Raw genomic sequence first — 18178 nt, forward strand, 5'->3', positions numbered from 1 at the left:
ACCCGCTGGGCCACTAGGGGAGGAAGGGGTTTGGTTCTGGGCCTCATGTGGCCCGCGGACCGCTGTTTGAATACCCCTGGCGTAAACTGTCTGACTACCACCAAACGTCATTTAAAGGGGGAGATGGCTGTCACGTGGTCACGCCTACTTCCTGTTTACCGCCTGTTGTACCCTCAGACTGTAGTACACAGAGATTGCAACACGTCTCCGCGAGACCGGAGCTGTCATCCACAACAACATATGCTGCTTTGAGTTCATACTACTGAGGGGATTGGCTCCTATAGAACCTTAATCCATTTACCGCCGTGGTCGTGATTACTGAGGAGACATGAAGACGTGACATTGAGGAAACGTGTGCAGGCCGGGGAAGGATCCTCGGCGTTTCCTGGTTACCGGAGTCCCGTTAGCTGGCGCTGCGAAACGGATAGCAGCTCCCGTCTCACGCCCGAATCCCAAACCTGACAGAGGCGATGTGGAGGACTAAAACCTTTTGAATTAGTCTGAATGAGTTTTCATTTAGTGGAAACGACGAGCCCGACCCCAGCGGAGCCTTAACTAGCTTGTTAGCAAGCCGTGCTAAGTCCGGGAGCTAACAGCAGCAGCAGCAGCAGCAGCCGCCGCGGTGTGAGGGGCAGGCTGTGCGGGCTTGTTGTTTGGAAAGTGGAGCAGCCTGCCGGTGCCCTGAATTCAAGTAAACTCTCCGGCTCCGGCCCCTTCAAGCGGGCACTCAGGAAAAAGCTGGCCGGGAAGAGATGGCCTGGTCGGTCTCCCCGTTCCAGAGGACAAGGCTCTGCGGTGTTTGAAGGAGGACGAGTACGGCTGGAGCCCACCGCGGGTCGAGGCGCTATGATGGCCGCCTCCCCCTCCGCGGCCGGCGGCTTCACGGCCTCCGGGCTGTCGGTCAGGAAGACCGAGGAAATAGTTGATTTGATAGATTTGTTTTCCAAGACGCAGTACAGAGCAAAGGAGGTCACTCCTCGGGTAAGAGTAAGGGGTATGGAAGTCCGAGCTGCCTTATAGAGTCAGGACTTTAAATCTGATCGTATAGAAAACAACATGAGACTTAGAGACTGTAAATAAGTAAGTGTCAGTCCAGGATATGTTATGTCCATCAAGAAGCACTTCATTTGCAGTTTAAATTCAATTCATTTACAAAAACATAAAACTGAAGTGAATTACTTAGTCAGATTGTGACTTATGTTTTTATTCAGAGCAATTCTCAGCAATTTCTAAGAGAAAATTTTACCAGCACTGGGTTTTATCACTGGAATAATTAAGTTACCATTGAGCACGTTCCCTTATTCTAGGGATGCAAACATTTTGTAAAGGTATAGGTGCCTAAAAACATTCCTGGTATTGGTGATTGATTGTTAGACTTAGACTTTATTCATGCACAAGGGAAATTGCTTGGTCACAGTAGCTCAGTGCCACAGGAAAAAACAAAACGAAACCAAAAAAAACACTCTTACCACAAGTAAAAAAGAAATATAGGTGAAGATAGTTAGTTAAAATAATAATAATAATAATGAAAAAATAAAAAAATAATTAATAAATAAAATAATTAAATAAAAATGAAATAATAAAAAAAACAAAGGTAAATATTTATTATATATTATATACTTAGGAATTGTTGCTAAATACAAACACTTTAAACCACTTTAGGGATGAATTTGAAACACTTTATATGATTTTTAGTCTCTGTCCACACAAAGCTTTTAGAGTTTTCACTTTGGTCGACCATTAAGATCCATTAACATACTTTCTTTTTTCTCTCTCCCCCCCTCCCCTCAGGTGGAGGCGATAGAGAAGCGATGTTTGGAGTTGTTTGCCAGAGATTACAAGTTCAGCGTCATCCATAACGCCAACGGAGAAGTGTGCGGCCACTACCCCCGGCAGATAGTTTTCCTGGAGTATGAATCCACAGACGTGGAGAGAGACAGGTACCTCTCCTCTCCTCTGCTCGGTCGGCCCCATCGTACTCACAATACAAAGTTCAGCCCACTTAGTTACTTTTTACCCTCTTGTTTGTGTCTTTCCCACCCCCGCCCACCCTCACGCTCACCCGACTGTTGTGCAGAGAGCAAAGGCCAGCCTCGGTTTCCAGCCCTGCGGGCAAAGGGTTGAAATGACTGTTCTGTCACATGAGGGCTTATTGTAGCCCAAAAAACAGGAAACGATTTGTCATGATTCAATAAATCCTTATTTCTCACTTCTGTTTAATGCAGCAGAGCTATTATTAAAGAATAGTGCTGTGAATAGAAGATGAGTTGGAACGCAAACAAAACTTCCTCTCAATAAAGGCTTTTTTTAACCTGTGTTAATATTAAAAGCCTGCTGGCCCTGCACACTTCTCAGGTGCAAACAAGAGCTTTTACCTGCACCACGTTGCTTCTGTTGCATATTCAGTCCTGGAGTTTTCCACGAGTCAATCTAATGTGTTCAGAGACGACATATAAGATAAGATAATCCTTTTTTATCACACAGTGGGGAAATGTGCAGTGTTACAGCAGCATAAAGCATATTTCTGTCTTTGACTGACTTGAGAATACCTTCATCCTCTTATTTAAAAATAATAATAAATGCTGTCTGAAAGGAGTCATTGCCCATAACGGTCTAATACACCCAGATATGTTAATAACATAGTTGCTACGATATGAACTTTATTGCACAGCTTATCTGCACCGTCCAGATCTCGCAACTCTTGACATTTGCTGTTTCAACATTGTTGGTCGCAGAACAAACAGAAATTGATTTTAATATTGACTTGATATGCTCACATGATGCATTGAATGGTGGGTAACGGAACAGAAAGCACTGATTGATATCAGTCATTATCATCCGGTTTGTCGTTTCACTCTTGTTTACCGTAGATGTTCACGAAGCCTCGCAAACCGCTTTGTTGCTGCAGCGGCAGTTTAATGTATATTGACATATTGATTGGAAGAAAAAAAAAAATCAATGGTTGTAAAGTCCTGATTTGATCTCTCTCTCTCTTTTTTTTTTTAATTAAGTTGTGGTTCGTGTGTGCAGGTTTGAGAGTGCAGTTCAGATCAGTAAGCTGCAGGACTTGGTGAACCGGAGTAAGCTGGCTCGCTGCAGAGGAAGATTCGTCTGTCCGGTCATCCTCTACAATGGCAAGGTATGTTTACTGTTAATAATAGTCATATTCTGCCTGTCTAATGTGGTGACTCATCAGAGAATGGACATGGGCCTTCTGAGGGTGTCCTGTGGTGTCTGGAAACAGGATGTTATTAGTGGGGGAGCCTTTGAGGGGAGGGGCCTCTGTGGATCGTCCCACAGATTATTGATCAGTTTGGGATCTAGTGAATTTGGAGGCCAGGTCAACACCTTGTGCTGTTCTTCATGTTTTGTTTTTGAGTTGTTCCTAAAACGTTTTGTCTGTGTGCCTGTGTTGGGCTGCATCCTGCTGGGCAGTGTCATTATTTGGTCTGGTCTAGGTGGGTGCTACATGTCCAAGTAACATCCACGCCAATGAATGCCAGGTCCAGAAGTTTCCCAGCAGAACATTGAATCGTCACAAGAAGATGGTCGATGTTGTTTACCTCTCCTGTTAGTGGTCATAATGATGTGGCTGATCGGTGTATCTAGATCATGTGTGTGTTTAAAAATAGAGCTGCTCCTGTAATACATTCTCATAAGATTCAAAGCGTGTTCAGCCTCAACCTGCCTTCTCTAGTTAGCAATTCACATTCAAAATTCAAATTAAATCATACCACGACTAGACTTTAGATTTGAAATAGCACGTGCTCCAAAACTTTGTTCCAGCCAAAACATGTCTTTTTGGTTTTGAAAGTGAACAAAGTCACCTGCTGTGTACGCCACTTCCTCCTTTCTGCCGGGTGGCTGGCGGCAGGTGACGCAATATCAGTTCCTGTACCTGCCCGCTGTCTGACCCTGTATCGCTTCATCCCTGTTGCAGCATATTTGTCGGTCGTCCACTCTGGCCGGCTGGGGGGAGTTGTACGGACGCACAGGCTACAACTACATCTTCTCAGGTACAATGCACACACATATACACACACGTGTTAAATTTAGTCCAAATAGAGGAAGCTGAACAGAGGTTGAGTATCAGTTCCCACATTCTGGGTGATGCAAGAACCCTGTGACCCTGTTTATTGAATCTGTGTCTTTCCTCGGTTAAATAGAAACTGCTGTAAGTTTGACGTTTGAAGTTGTCAGTCGTCTCGTGTTTTCCCGTTTTTCATTCGTTTATTTATTTATAGGGGGCAGCGACGACACGTGGACGGAGTCGGAGGATGTTCCAGAGGATGACAGTGCAGTCAGGTGATCACATAAGTAGATGAAAGCGGAGCGAACCTCAGACGCTGTCTGGGTTAAATCAGTGTGTGACGCTAATCGCTCGGGGCAGCGGGGTCTCTGCTGCTCTCCACGAGTCTAAATATAGCCCTGACGTCCGTTTCCTTGGGCTTAGGAGGCGTTATAAAGTCTTAAATGTAGTTTCTAAAAGTCTTGCGTATCCTCTCTCTCTCTCACCAACAGTTTCTTTCCATCAGTCCACAACTCATTCATCATTTAATACTAAATATGATAAAAGTCTTTACACAGAAAGTAGCAGAGACATAACTATGGACAGTGAATTATAGTAAAACACGTGGTTTGTTTATCCCGTTTATCCCATAAAACACAGATGCTGGGGGGGGGCAGGGGTCATTTCTGAATCACATCAGGTAAAACTAGTCCCGTGCGAACAGGACTTTTGTCTTCGAAAACCATCTCGACAATAAAATGCAGCAATGAATGACAGAAGTTTGTGTTTACGATTTAAAACGTCCCCTTAGCTTTACTGTCCCTACTCCAAGAAGACAAAGTCAATCATTGCATCAAAGTTCCACTTTTTACTATAATGTAAATCTGAATTCTTTCCTTGTGTCCCGCTCAGGAACGGGGACTCCCAGCTCTTCGACAAGGTCCGAGGTCACGACATTAAGCTGCTGCGATACCTCTCGGTTCGTTACATCTGTGACCTGATGGTGGAAAACAAGAAGGTTAAGTTCGGCCTAAAGTAAGAAACCACAACGTTAGCACTCTACCTGTTATTTAGGTCTGTGTTGGAAGAAAGCTTCTGGAAAGCATCTGATCTGACCGCTGTCTGAAACCAAAGCTGCACATTTACCCCATACATTTCAATGTTTGTGCAAAATTCAGTTTGTACATACTCAGGTTGCATTTATAAACAGAACATTGGCTTAAAGTGCAGGCTCTCAGCTTTGATTTAAGGTTTTCACATCCAGACTGGAGGAGGTTTAGGATGATTTCCATACACAGTTGTCTATTTTCTCCCGTATTGCAACAAAAGAAAAAAGAAAAACCCCAGATATTCACACAGGACACTGGTAGATCATCACAGGATCCTCTTCATATTAAAGAAAAAACCCTCTGAACCCCTGAAAGGGATCTCTACCGCTGCTCCGGAAACAAGAACTTTTCTGTTTTATGCATGTGTCTCATAACTTTGTCTTCACACAAAGGAATGAGGACACATGTCACCCAGACCACCTCCAAAGATCTCTCTAATGCGATCTCAGTACGTCCCGGGGGTGTTCACACGACTCTTAATGCAAAGTCTGAACAGGCCCGTTCACCTTTCCTCTAATTTCCATGTGAATACTCTAATAAATTAAATTAAAGTGAAGAGCCTGCACTTTAAACTCAACACTCAGTGTCAGCGTTCAAACGTCCCGTCTACATGGACTGAACTGTATCTATGCATCCAACTAAATCTGGCACGGCGGTGGACGCTGGAAGCTGCTCATTGTCTTCATTAGCTGTTAAGTGATCAGATGGGTCTCACGGCCAGCAGGAGGAGTCTCGGTGTGAGACGCTTGAGTCCACCACAGTGTCAGTTTTGCCTCATCAGTGTATATTGAGACATATCTGTTTCAACATTATGGCAACTTTTTTTTATTGTGTAAGAAAGGTGCCTCTGAATTCTCAAAAATGCCGTCTTAGCCTTTTGCTTATCTTCTTTCCCTGTCTCTTCAGTGTGACGTCCTCTGAGAAAGTGGACAAGGCCCAACGCTATGCAGACTTCACCTTGCTCTCTGTGCCTTACCCAGGTGAGCAGCAGCTTTGTCAGAAACTCCCAACACAGTTAGATTTAATCATTTAATGTCTTAATTCTAGCAGATAATATAAATATCAGTTTAATTTGCATTGACGTAGTCTGTCCACTGGAGGGCGCTGATTGGTTCATGAACAGCTGACCTGATCCATGCTCCTCTTTTCAGGGTGTGAGTTTTTTAAGGACTACAAAGACAGAGACTACACAGCTGAGGGTCTGGTGTTCAACTGGAATCAGGTACGGAGACGGAGCTCAGAGACGGTCCAGTCAGCGAAGACAGCTTGTCTGTGTTGTATTGACCCGGTGTCTCTGTCTCTCCACCTACAGGACTATGTAGACGCTCCTTTGACAATCCCCGTGTGCTTTACACAGAACTTGAACATCGACTGGAGCCAGTACCAGGTCAGCTTTTAGATTTAGTCTCCTCTCATGTCTTCTGGTCTCCTGTCCTCATCTTCTGTTCTCTTTCTTGTCTCGGTTTTCTTGTCTTCTTGTCTCTTCTCGTTTCTTTTCTTCTCGTCTCTTTTCTTTACTTTCTTCTCATCACTTCTCGTCTTGTCTCTTTTCAGTTCTTCTCGTCTCTTCTCATCTCATCTCTTTTCTTGTCTCATCTGGTCTTATCTCGTGTCTTCTTTTTTTATTCTCTCCTTTCTTCTCGTCACTTCTCGTCTTTTTTCTTTTCTTCTCGTCTTGTCTCTTTTCTTCTCTCTTCTCTTCTTGTCTCTTCTCATGTCCTTTCTTGTCTCATCTGGTCTCGTCTCTTCTTGTCTCTTTTCTTTTCTTCTCCTTTCTTCTCATCACTTCTCGTTTCTTCTCATCTCATCTCTTTTCTTGTCTCATCTGGTCTTGTCTCTTTTCTTATCGTCTCTTCTCATCACTTCTCGTCTCTTCTCATCTCATCTCTTTTCTTGTCTCACCTGGTCTCGTCTCTTTTCTTCTCGTCCATTCTCATCTCATCTTGTCTCTTCTCGTCTATTTTCTTCTCCTCTCCTCTCCCTCTGTAGTATTTGTAGTGTTTCAGCGCCATCTGTTGTCCGACCTGTGAAGTGCTTTGATCTTGACAAATAGCACATAACACTACTCACATACAGACTTACAGCCACGTGAATGGTGTCAAAAAACGTTGCCAACTGTATATTTACACACTTACTCATTATGTGTGTGTGTTGTTCAGTCCTGGGACCTGGTGGAGCAGACCCAGAACTACCTGAAGCTGCTGCTGCACACCATCAACTCTGATGGTAGGTGGTGACTTATAAAGAGCTCCTACCACTGACTTATTTACTTACTCTTCTCCTTAGGTAGTTGTCTCCCTTAAGTCACATTTGTTAAATGTTTGTGTAACTAAACTGCAGGGCAGCAGTATAGTCTCGCTAGTTTTATCATTTTTGCTTTTCATTTTGTTTATTCATAACACTTCAAAGAGCACGTTCAGATTTTGACCGTGAAGGTGTTGATGTGTGTCATTTCAGGTGAAAGTGGTCTTCTGGTGCACTGCATATCGGGCTGGGACCGGACGCCTCTGTTTGTGTCCCTCCTCAGGCTCTCCCTGTGGGCAGTGAGTTCTTACTTTCCCTCCCCTTCATTTATTATTAATATTATTGTTTTTAAAATATCCTCTACTCCTCCCCGTCTGTTCCTCCACATGACCCCCAGCTCATCTGCCTTTGCCCCACCACCATTCTTTATTCAAGCATCTCCACACACAACTCATTTACTGGTTCAATCGTGCGCTTTAATCGGCTTCTTCTTTACTCGACACCTTTACCAAAATAGCACGAGTTATAAATAAGCAGCTGCTTTAAGTTGTGAATCATACTGCAAGGCAGGGGTGTTAAACATACGGCCAGTGGGCCAAAACCGGCCCGGTTTTTCCAATCTGGATGAATTTGAAAACGAAAGCGCAAAAATTACATAGGAGACCCTAACTGCAAATCTTCTAATAAATTGGCACCTACTCCTAATTTGTAAGAGTTAATAATAATAATAATAATAATAATACATTTTATTTAAAAGCGCTTTTCAAGATACTCAAAGACACTTTACATAAAAAGAACATCAAATTAGCAAAACAATGTGAAATATAACATCAAAAACACAATAAACTGAGCTAAACATTAAAAGCAATTTTAAAAAGGTGTGTTTTTGTCAGAGATTTGAAGGTAGGAAGGTCGGTACAGTCGCGGACATAACATAAGTTGTGGACATAACAAGACCCTGAGACCCAGAGCTAAACAGCAGATGGCAACAATGCCCCGAAACTGCATGAGTTAGTTCATTAAATGTTTATACAGAAAACATAAAGCTTTATTAATCCCCGAAGCGCACAATAATACATAGAGTAGCATGATATGACCCTGGTTCAAGTACAGTTAATATAAGGCAGAAGCAGAAAAAATAATGATAAAAGAGAATAAAGTGGCAAGTTAAAAGATGACTAATAAATAACTGAATAAATAAATGGATGAATGAACTGCACATAGCCATTCTACCTAAAAGTCCCATAATCGCCTAACCTGGCTCACCTAGTCACTAGGACGTTGAATATATCTGACTTGCACTTGTCGTGTGTTTCTCTCAGGATGGTGCGGTGCACGCCAACCTGGAGCCGGCCGAGATCCTCTATCTGACCATCGCTTACGACTGGTTCCTCTTCGGGTAAAAAAATAAAAAAAGAATATTTTACATATGGTGGGAAAAGAACTTAGAGAGACTCAGGTCAAAAGTCAAAAAGTCTTCTTTAATCAGTGATTCAGTCTAATTAGAGATTTTCTCTGGAGAGAAGCTCCTCTGGCTACTTCCTCCTCCACACACAGGTTTTATACAGATAATCTCAGTATGTGGTTTCAATGCTAATGCGAGTTCTATCAGTCCCTTGTGCAATGACCTTGTGAAGGCAGAAGAACAGGAGAAAACCTTTTAAATTAGGGATGCACGATAATTATCGGCCTGATATCTGGAAATTATGACGTCATTCCGATAAGTCCGATATCATAACGAATGGCCCCGATAATATATTTTTGTCAGTACTGCGGTGTGAGTGGTTGTTTTACGGCCTGAAGTGAATGCTGCGTTCAAGTGGCATCAGTATAATCGGGAAAAACAACATTCTGGCTGAAACAAAATCTTTAAAATACTCCCTCATGTCGGGAAGACAACTCGTCAACTCGGTCATGATTTTGGTAGTAGCTGCCATTACCCAGGATGTTACACAGAAAAACCACAGAAACATAAAAAGTCGGCAAAACGACTCTCAAACCGGGAACAGGGAACTTCCGTCACCACTTGAACGCAGCACAACGTGCATACGTGGCGGCGGCGGTGGTGTGGGACTTTTTCAAAGTTTCCAAGGATGACATTTCTCTGGCTGTTTGTAATAAATGTTTAAAGAAAAAGTGCCACGAGGTGGAAAAACCAGCACCAGCTTTAATACCTCGAACATGAAAAGTCATTTGAAACATAACCATCGATTCGATGGGGTTTTGAAGGCGTATGAGGACGCCAGCGTGGTTAAAGAAGGTAGCAAGCTACTCGGAAAGATATGTCAGGTATGTTACCGGTTATCGGTATCGGTTTTTAAAAAAAGTTATCGTGCATCCCTATTTTAAATCCAACCATAGAGATGTTAGAGATGGGTCATAAAGACGTTAAATAAAGGACTATGCATAGGTTACACATATAGTTGTGTCATTGTTACTCAAGTCTATTTATGTGTAATTAGCATACAACACAATCAGTGATACAATCAGTAGTATCTTTCTATCAACACCGTTTACATTACTATCATAAGTTAATGAGCCTGCGGCGAGTCGTAACTCACAGTACATCAGCTTAGCGTAAATAATTTACTGGAGCAGTTGCAACTTCTCGGTGCCATCTGCTCCGTGTTGTCTGTGACGCATAATTGAAGAAGTGAGTTGTTAATGAAGCGCTGGGATAAGTGGAACTCGAGGCAAGTGGTACAAGTGGCTCTTTGCTCTGGACACACGCTCCATCTTGGGATTCTCCGTTCATAATTACCACCAGTCTCTGTAATTTGAACTGATCAGATGGAGGTCTTTTCTCTGCCAGATAGCCCCTGTAATTATACATCAACAGCCCTCGAGCCCTCGAGACGCTGGCCCAGTAGAAGCGTGTTCGTCTTATCTGCGTGTAGAAGAAGAGAAGGTGTTAGGTAAAGCATAGAGACAGACGGCCCGTTCACACCTTGCGTTACGTTACGATCACGTAAAGACAGGTGTGAACACCTCCAGGACGCATTGAGGTCACATCTGAGAGATTGTGTTTTGCTACTGAGGTCGTCTTAACTAAAAACAAAACTAAATCTTCATCCATACTTAAAGACATTTATGAGTTTTAGCACCTGCAGCAGTCTGGTTTCATTGATAGGACGAGGTTCACACTCAAGAGCAACAGTATTATTTGCCCAATATTAGTTAAGAGAGGTTTTGTTCATAGCTGCAACCTCCATGAATATCTCAGTATATGTTGAGACAGATATAAGCTGTATATGTAACTTGAGATCATGTTTTTTCTTTGTAGTCACATGCTGCCAGATCGACTCTCCAAAGGGGAAGAGGTACGTGAGTTTATTTTAAACTGGCGTGTCCTATCCCGCTCTAACAGCTCTCTGTAGTAGTTTGTGTTTTAACGTTCGCTGTGTTTCATCCTTGAATAGAAATGTTTTTGTTTCTCTCTTCCTCAGATTTTCTTTTTTTGCTTCAATTTTTTGAAGCACATCGTCTCAGAGAAGTTCTCTGCTGTTAAGAAACAGAGGTGAGTTCTGTCTGTCTTTCTTTGTTCTTTCTTTCTTTCATATGTCTTTTTCTTTTCTGTTTCTTTTTTCTCTTTCTTTACATCTTTTTCTTTAATTTTCTGTTTTTTTCTTTCTCTCATTTTCTTTATTTATTTGTTTTTCTTTCTTTTTCTTTTCTGTTTCTTTCTTTCTTTCTTTTTTTTCTCCTTTTGTTTTTCTTTTTTGTTTCTTTTTATCTCAGTTTGTCTTTTTTTTCTTTTTCTTTCTCTCATTTTCTTTCTTTCTTTTTCTGTTTTTCTTTTCTGTCTCTTTCTTTCTTTTCTGTTTCTTTCGGTCTTTCTTTTATCTGTCTTTTTTCTTTTCTGTTTCTTTTTATCTCAGGTTGTCTCTTTTTTCTTTTTCTTTCTCTCTGTTTCTTTTCTGTTTCTTTCTTTACATCTTTTTCTTTAATTTTTGCGTTTTTTCTTTCTTTCTTTCTCTTTAATAGTATCTGTTAATAACTTCCGTCTGCACATTTCATCTTCACCAGTCCAGTAGCTGTTCTTCCTTGTCTCTTTTCATGTCCGACTCATTTCACCTCCTCTTTTTATTTCAGAAGGAAGAACTCCCACTACAAAGACAGTGATTTCACTGTGGAAGACCTCTGCCAGTTAAGTAAGTCTGTGGAGTGTTATCAGCATTTATTTATTTATTTTTTATCTCAGTCCAACTTGTTTTTCCTCTCGTCTTTACCAGTCAGTTTCTGGTGTAGTACTAGTACTGTAGTACTGTAGTATTAGTACTGTAGTACTGTAGTACTGTAGTATTAGGCCTGATGCATTAAGGAAGTTTTCATAGAGCTGTGAGCACAGAGAGAGACACAACAATGAGAATCTGATAACACAGCACTTTCATCTCTATGGGAAGTTGAAAGGCTTTAATCCAGAATATGTTGTATCACAGGTTTTAATGTTAATGTCACATTCAGGGAGGGAGATGAGGCCTCAAGCAGAGTGACACCAGTCTTAGTGCTTGCTCTGGGGGTTAGTTTAAGATTTATAGGAACAGCTGGGCAACCAGAAGAGCAGAAAGATGGAAAATGTTCAAAGACACTGCACACGGCCCTCTGTGTGAAGTGAAACCTCTTTGTGTTTGTTTTCAGAGTCCAGGGATCGAGGCAGTGTGACCAGTCTGAGCAGCGAGTTTTCCCTCATCACCGAGGAGGTGGGCGCCGCCTCCAGCCTCACCAACGAAACCGTGGACCTGTTCTCCAACCAACCTCACACCTCTAGCTGGTCAGCATCACACACACACACGTACAGGCTCACATTCGACAATTCAAGTCTTGTATAGATGAAAATAGAGTCTGTAGTGATTTTGGGGCTGCATCAGGTGCCTGTGAGTTAATGAAATATGTTTTAATCGTTGATATAAATGCGGCCATTTATAAATGTATTAAGATAATTTTACAGCTCAGGAACGTTAACTGCAGCAGCTTCCTACAGTCGATTACTTAACGCGTGCTCCGTAAATGCCAACATATTCTCTTCCTCTTCTCTTCTCAGGAGAAAAGGCACCACCTCCTCTCCACAGATGGTTGTTTGGAATAGACAGAACCCTCCAGAGGAGCACCACTCCCATCCCATCAACGAGGCCAGGTCTTCCAGCTCCTCCTCCTCCAACCAGTCAGAGCACGGCATCACGCGGACGGGCAGCAGCCCATTGGCTGTCCCCGGGAGAAGGTGAGCGAAACTGATAAAACTTCACCACCCACTTCATCTTATTTTTTTTTTTTTATACACACACACTTAACTTCACTCGCCTAAATTTTGGATGATCACCGGAGGCGTCCGTGCTTCAGCTCTGGAGCTTCTAGCAGAGATAGACGGGATCTAAAACAAATCAGTTATGAAACTCTTTCTTTCTCCGTGGTTAAGCACTGACGCGTAGAACAGGGTTCAAGCTATAGAAGAAGAATGACCTCCCTCTTGATTGTCATTTTTAACAGAGGGTCAGTCTCTGGTTTTTGTCTATTTCTCCTTCAGATGATGCTCTCATAGCTCTACTCTGTCAGAAGAACTTATTAGATGGTTGGGTAGCTTTGGAACGTCCTGTCCTACGCCCTGCCAATGTCCGATGTGTCAAACCGTTAACGTCTTTTTCTCTAAAATACACAATCTGGCATTCTCCTCCATTTCACCACATGATTGGACATCTGTACAGAGATGAGAAAGTCTCCCTCTCTCGCTCTCTAGAATGTGTTTTCTCCATTTATCACACCGTTCTTTCTGTCATTGTTCATGCAAACAACCGAGAGCAACACTACAAATGTGTTCCAGGAGCGACGGCGCTTGAAAAGCTGTGTTGTTATCCCCATTTTTCAACAATGACACATCCTGCCCACCGCGCTAGCCTCCGCTGCCCCTCTCTCCCTGGCTTTACATGTGAATATAGTTAGCTGTAGCTGCTAGCGTTAAGTTCATCCTCTCTGCGGTCGGGAGTTTTGCAAATCCGTGTATTTTGTCAGCCTCCTTGTCTGACCTCAAGGTCGACCGAGGACGGTCTCTAATAAGTACTCGGAGGAATTCAAAGGCTGTGTTTCTACTTCAGGAAGTTCCTGCGGAGCTGCTCGGTTCATTTTCACAAAGGGAAGTTAAGAGAAAGGGAAATTATTTTACTCCCCAAAGAGTCCCTGCTTCGAGAGGCACTTCTCAAAAGTGGATCAATGTTACAGTACCTTGGTTTACTCTAAGATTTTAAGCTCCTCTTGGCTACTACCGCTCGTCTCTGTTCCTGCACTGATCAATGACCTGCATGCATGAGTCTGTTATGAACTCACATCTCTCATCTATCCAAAAAAGCGTTTAAGACAGGTTTTTTGCGAAGACGTTTCACAACTCATCTGAGTAGCTTCTTCAGTTCTAAGGGACTGGTGGGAAGTTGAGGTTTTAATGGGAACCTCTGTGGGTGTAGCCCGTCAGAAGACTTGCTTGACTTGTTTCTGTTAATGACCAGAAACTGGTACGATTAGTGTTTAATAACGCCTAGATACTTACCTGTCCTCCCACCTTTTAGATGCCCAAACAGCCCAACGTCTCTTGTTTTTCTTCCAATCCTGTTTGTGACGCCAGTTATGTTGAAGAAATTATCGCCGACACGGAGATTTGTGAATTCAGACTTTATGGCAACAAACTAAAGAACAGTTTAAACCACAAACATAGTTATAATCCCTACTGACGTACGTTGACGTAAACGCCGACCCCTTTGCCATCCTGATATCTTAACAGTTCAGAGACACCTAAAAATTCTCAGGACGTCACCAGAACATTCATTTCGAGACAGCTGTCTGAGTAACTTTGCATCCATGAATCGACCTTAATTGCAGTCAGTCATCGTTGAATACAGTCGTTTTAAAATTTTTGATATCACTGCTAAAGTACAAAATTTAGAATATCTTCAGAAACACATGCAAATGAGCGTTTAATACCTTAAAAAAACCCCAAAAAAACTGCTTTGATAAAGTGATATAAAAAATACAGACATGAAATGTTTGCTGGACAGTAGCGTCGACGTACATCTGTTGAATTTAAATCAGTTCCTCAAACACAATAAAACAAGGCTCATGTAAAATCAGCGAGAAATCAGAAACCAACCAACAGAATGGACCTCAAAATAATTAAAAATATAGTAAAATGAAATAATTACAACAATATGAGGCAAAGTTCAGGGGCCAGATGAATTTAGAATAACAGTTTACAGAATGAAACCTTTTGACTGCACAAAAAATTAGACAATACTGAATAAAATAGAAGAAAAGTGTCATCACTACAGAAATAATAACCTTTAAAGACACCTGTGAGGACTGTGCCACCTGTTGTTTTCACAATAGCTTTAAGTTCACTTGGCTAGCTTGCTAACCTTATCTTTGCAGCTTTACTTAGGATTATATGTTGTAGCCTGGAGACCTGTCGTATGGTTTTAAGTAAGGTTTATTCATCTATTCACGTTTTAAATCCACCTTTAGCTTATGATCGAGGGGCCTTTCTGTGGATGCAGCTCATCACTTTGTTCACAGGTGGTAAAATGAAGCCCATAGGACAAAACATACCGGAGGATGTGTCATGCTGTGGGCCTGTTATGCCGCCTCTCGTTGTGAGGGGAACTGAATGTATCGTCAGAAGGTTACTGAGGCGTTTTAAAGCAAAATATCAGTGTGCGCGAGGCCACACAGCTCTGGGTCTTTCAACAACCCAAAGCACAGATCTAGCAGCACAAAAGAAAAGAAAGAGAAAAGTAGGATTGTTTTATACCGGCCAGCAAAGAGTCCTGACCTAAATCCCAATGAAACCCTTTGGAGAGCTGAACCTGCCATCGCAAGAATGATTCCTGCAAACTTTAAAGAGTTTTCAGACAGATGCGAGAAGTTTGGGCATTTTATAATCTGTACAATATTGGTAAATTTGCATTTAGTCTGGATTAAATACCTGAACTTCAGAGGTTACCGTTAATCCTAAACAAGACAGCGTCAATGGCCGTGACATGAAGGATGGTGCAAAGGTAGATTATTGGTTAACAAGGGTACAGGTCTGCACCATAGACTGTATATAAATATGGACAATGTGTCCACTTTCTTACATTGGCCAAACTGATGCTAGTTTCTCGGGGATACTGGCGGCGCCGCCTTGCGACTACGGAGCCATAGTCTGATCAGTATGGTCCGAGCGTAAAGCCACGTTATCAATGACCCCGCCCACACTCGCGTTTTCATTTAATTAACACTACGCTCTGCTCTACCTCCACCAGTTTACAAAGAAATGTTGGATTATACGCTGTACTTACTTATTGAATTATTTTTTCCAACTCTCACGGCCCTATGGGACCGCTTCACAGAGCGGTTGGCATGGCAACTTGTAGTCATCGTGATGTCACATCCTGTCTCTGTAGCGTCAAATAACTAACTGAAACGAAACTAATACAAAAATAGACACCTGGGTGTGTGTCAATATTATATTAACTACCTAAAATGACAGAAACCGTCCTTGAAAATAAAAATGTATTACCCACTAACATGGAGGGGGTGGAGCTTATGACCTATACTGCCTCCAGACACCAGGGGGAGCTCTACTTGCTTTGGCTTCACTTTAGAGGAGCTGATCCGCTGCATATCTTTATACAGTCTATGTATAGACCGCTTACGATCAGATCTCTATTTGCACGTTGAGATCTGATCAGTAACGTAAGATTCCTCATGCCACGTCATTATCTAGTTGCAGATGTAAACACAGATCACTCCAACACACTTAATTTAAACTCAAGCTACTAAAATACTACAGAGAACTTGGTGATAAACCCTTTGAGGGAGTTTTTTTATTTTATTTTATTTTATTTTTCTTTCTTTTACATCTCCCGTCTCTGTGTCGGTTATCTGTCTCTCTCAGGTTAGCAGCAGACTACGCTCGGTCAGGGTCCTCCCTCTCGACAGAGTACGGTAGTTGGCAGATAGTTTCAGGTTGTGGCAGCATTCACGACAATGCCCACTTCCACCCTCCTCTGGCCTCAGCCTCCTCCATCTCATCTGCCGTTGCTTCCGCCTACGACTCCCCCCTGCCCTTCAGCTTTCAGGATGAAGGACCCAGTGGACGTATGTAAGTAAAAAAACTGAAACCTTGCACCCGGCGCGTGCCCCTCTGGCCAGCAGGCGTCTGTGCCGTGTAGGTCTGGGATTCCTTTGACGTATATGGAGAGAATAAGTGAAATGACTAAGGAAAACACAGGTATGCTCTTCCTTTAAGACACAGGACGTCCCATGAGTGCAGTCTAGCCAGAATTAAGAGTCCCCTGACCCGTTGCAGTCAGAATACTTTGACTAAACTTTGTCTCTATTCATGACTAAAGAATAGGTGAAATATTTGCATTTCAACACAGAAAGCTGACGTCTTTGTTGCTGCCCTCTGTCCCCCACTGAACCACGTGATTAAAATAAGATAAGAAATAAAGTCGGCGGAGAAGGAACCTCCAGCGGGTTCTCCCTCTGATCCCTTCTGCGTTCCGCTCTCAGCTGGCGACACATTTTAATTTCTGCTTGATCCGGCTGCCAGAACTAACTGCGTCCCACTTGCAGCACTTGTCAGAGAAGGCAAATATCATCTCCTATTCAGAGAGAATGAGAGGAACCGAGACGAGGTGGTGATTATGACTTGAGCGAGCTCTCTGATGGTTAATTCAGGAGTACACCGCGACCCAAGCGGGGTTGATCCAAATGCCTCCGCCTGCGTCATTCTGCTTTTCTCTCACAGTTCCATTCGTTGTTTTTATTTATTTATTTTTTTTAACAGAATTTAAAAATAGCACGTCCTTCCCCGACCTTTTTTTTTTCTTTTTTCACTTCCCCCCTTTCTTCCTGTCTTCTCATCTCGCCGCCTCTTGCTTGTTTCCTCTCCCCTCTCCAGGTGTCCCTTCCCCTCGGAGCGTCAGGCCCGTCTGGAGGCGGTGCGGGAAGTCTTCCTGGCGGCCTACAGCTCCACCGTCGGCCTCAAGTCCTCGGCGCCCAGCCCCTCCGGCGCCATCTCCGGCCTCCTGGAGCAGTTCGCCCGCGGGGTCGGCCTCCGCGGCACCAACGCCATCGTCTGAGCCCCTTCTCAATGTGACTTCAGACCCCTCCTCCTGCTTCCATCCGCCGTCTGTCTGGACTCAGTACAATAAAGTGCCAAACATCTCTGTTCAGTTCAGGGGTGAAGCATTAATTATTTTTCTTTGATTTTTACTTTATTTCCTGTGACCTTAATATTTTTCATGTAGATTTTTTTTCCTTTTGTCAAATTCAGGGAGGGAGGGAGGGAGGGAGGGAGGGAGGTGGTCTCAGTGGCCACAGGCATCAAAAAGGGATAGTGAGAAATGTAAACGGTCGAGAGAGGATTCTTTCTTCTTCCGTTCTCCCTCCATCTGCTCAGAATGTTTTTAAAGGGGTTCTTGCAGTGACCGTCCCGTGTCCGGTAATAACTACAATATCATTTTAGTTCTCTTGTTTTTACGCTGCTGTTCTTCGCTGATGCAAGCGGGAGATAAACGCAGCGCTTGACAGAAATTACTCCTCCGAGCTGTTTCTTTTGTATTTTATTTCTAATCTGGCACAGTGCATTAAAATAGGATATCAGTTTTAGAGTGTACAACTTGAGACGTGTGCGGTCTGGACTTTAAAGGATCAGGTTGAATCTTTTCTGGTGGTTAAATCGAGACTGTTCACGAGGAAAGAGTTGCTGCTTCTGTGATGTTTCCGTCTGTCCGTGCTGGCTGTGGAGCAATGCCTTCGTAGGAGCCTGGGTCAAAATCTGCAGCCCTGG

General features: G+C 42.9%; 1 protein-coding gene across 2 annotated transcripts; it reads left to right on the forward strand.

Moving 5' to 3' along the window:
• Positions 1 to 142: 142 nt before the first annotated feature.
• Positions 143 to 17586, forward strand: mtmr14 (myotubularin related protein 14). 2 transcript variants are annotated; one of them, XM_084543449.1, is made up of 19 exons: positions 143 to 981; positions 1792 to 1940; positions 3031 to 3139; positions 3941 to 4016; positions 4245 to 4305; positions 4922 to 5044; positions 6025 to 6098; positions 6270 to 6340; positions 6431 to 6505; positions 7278 to 7344; positions 7576 to 7661; positions 8685 to 8761; positions 10646 to 10682; positions 10809 to 10879; positions 11455 to 11513; positions 12001 to 12133; positions 12404 to 12580; positions 16277 to 16483; positions 17288 to 17586. In XM_084543449.1, exons 1-19 carry the CDS (start codon positions 847 to 849, stop codon positions 17466 to 17468), a joined length of 1968 nt encoding a protein of 655 aa, XP_084399575.1. In that variant the 5' UTR covers positions 143 to 846; the 3' UTR covers positions 17469 to 17586. The 2 variants fall into 2 exon arrangements, with proteins under 2 accessions (XP_084399575.1, XP_084399576.1); XM_084543450.1 differs by lacking the exon at positions 16277 to 16483.
• Positions 17587 to 18178: the final 592 nt, after the last annotated feature.

The sequence above is a fragment of the Chelon labrosus genome (assembly GCF_963514085.1).
Source record: "Chelon labrosus genome assembly, chromosome: 4".
Lineage (NCBI taxonomy): Eukaryota > Metazoa > Chordata > Actinopteri > Mugiliformes > Mugilidae > Chelon > Chelon labrosus.

What these genes read in the sequence shown, in the direction of transcription:
- mtmr14 (XM_084543449.1), top strand. Translation starts at nt 847, where the DNA reads ATGATGGCCGCCTCCCCCTCCGCGGCCGGCGGCTTCACGGCCTCCGGG. An exon ending in TCAGGCTCTCCCTGTGGGCA is followed by an intron (nt 7,662 to 8,684) that starts GTGAGTTCTTAC and finishes TGTTTCTCTCAG; the next exon opens with GATGGTGCGGTGCACGCCAA. An exon ending in CAACCTCACACCTCTAGCTG is followed by an intron (nt 12,134 to 12,403) that starts GTCAGCATCACA and finishes TTCTCTTCTCAG; the next exon opens with GAGAAAAGGCACCACCTCCT.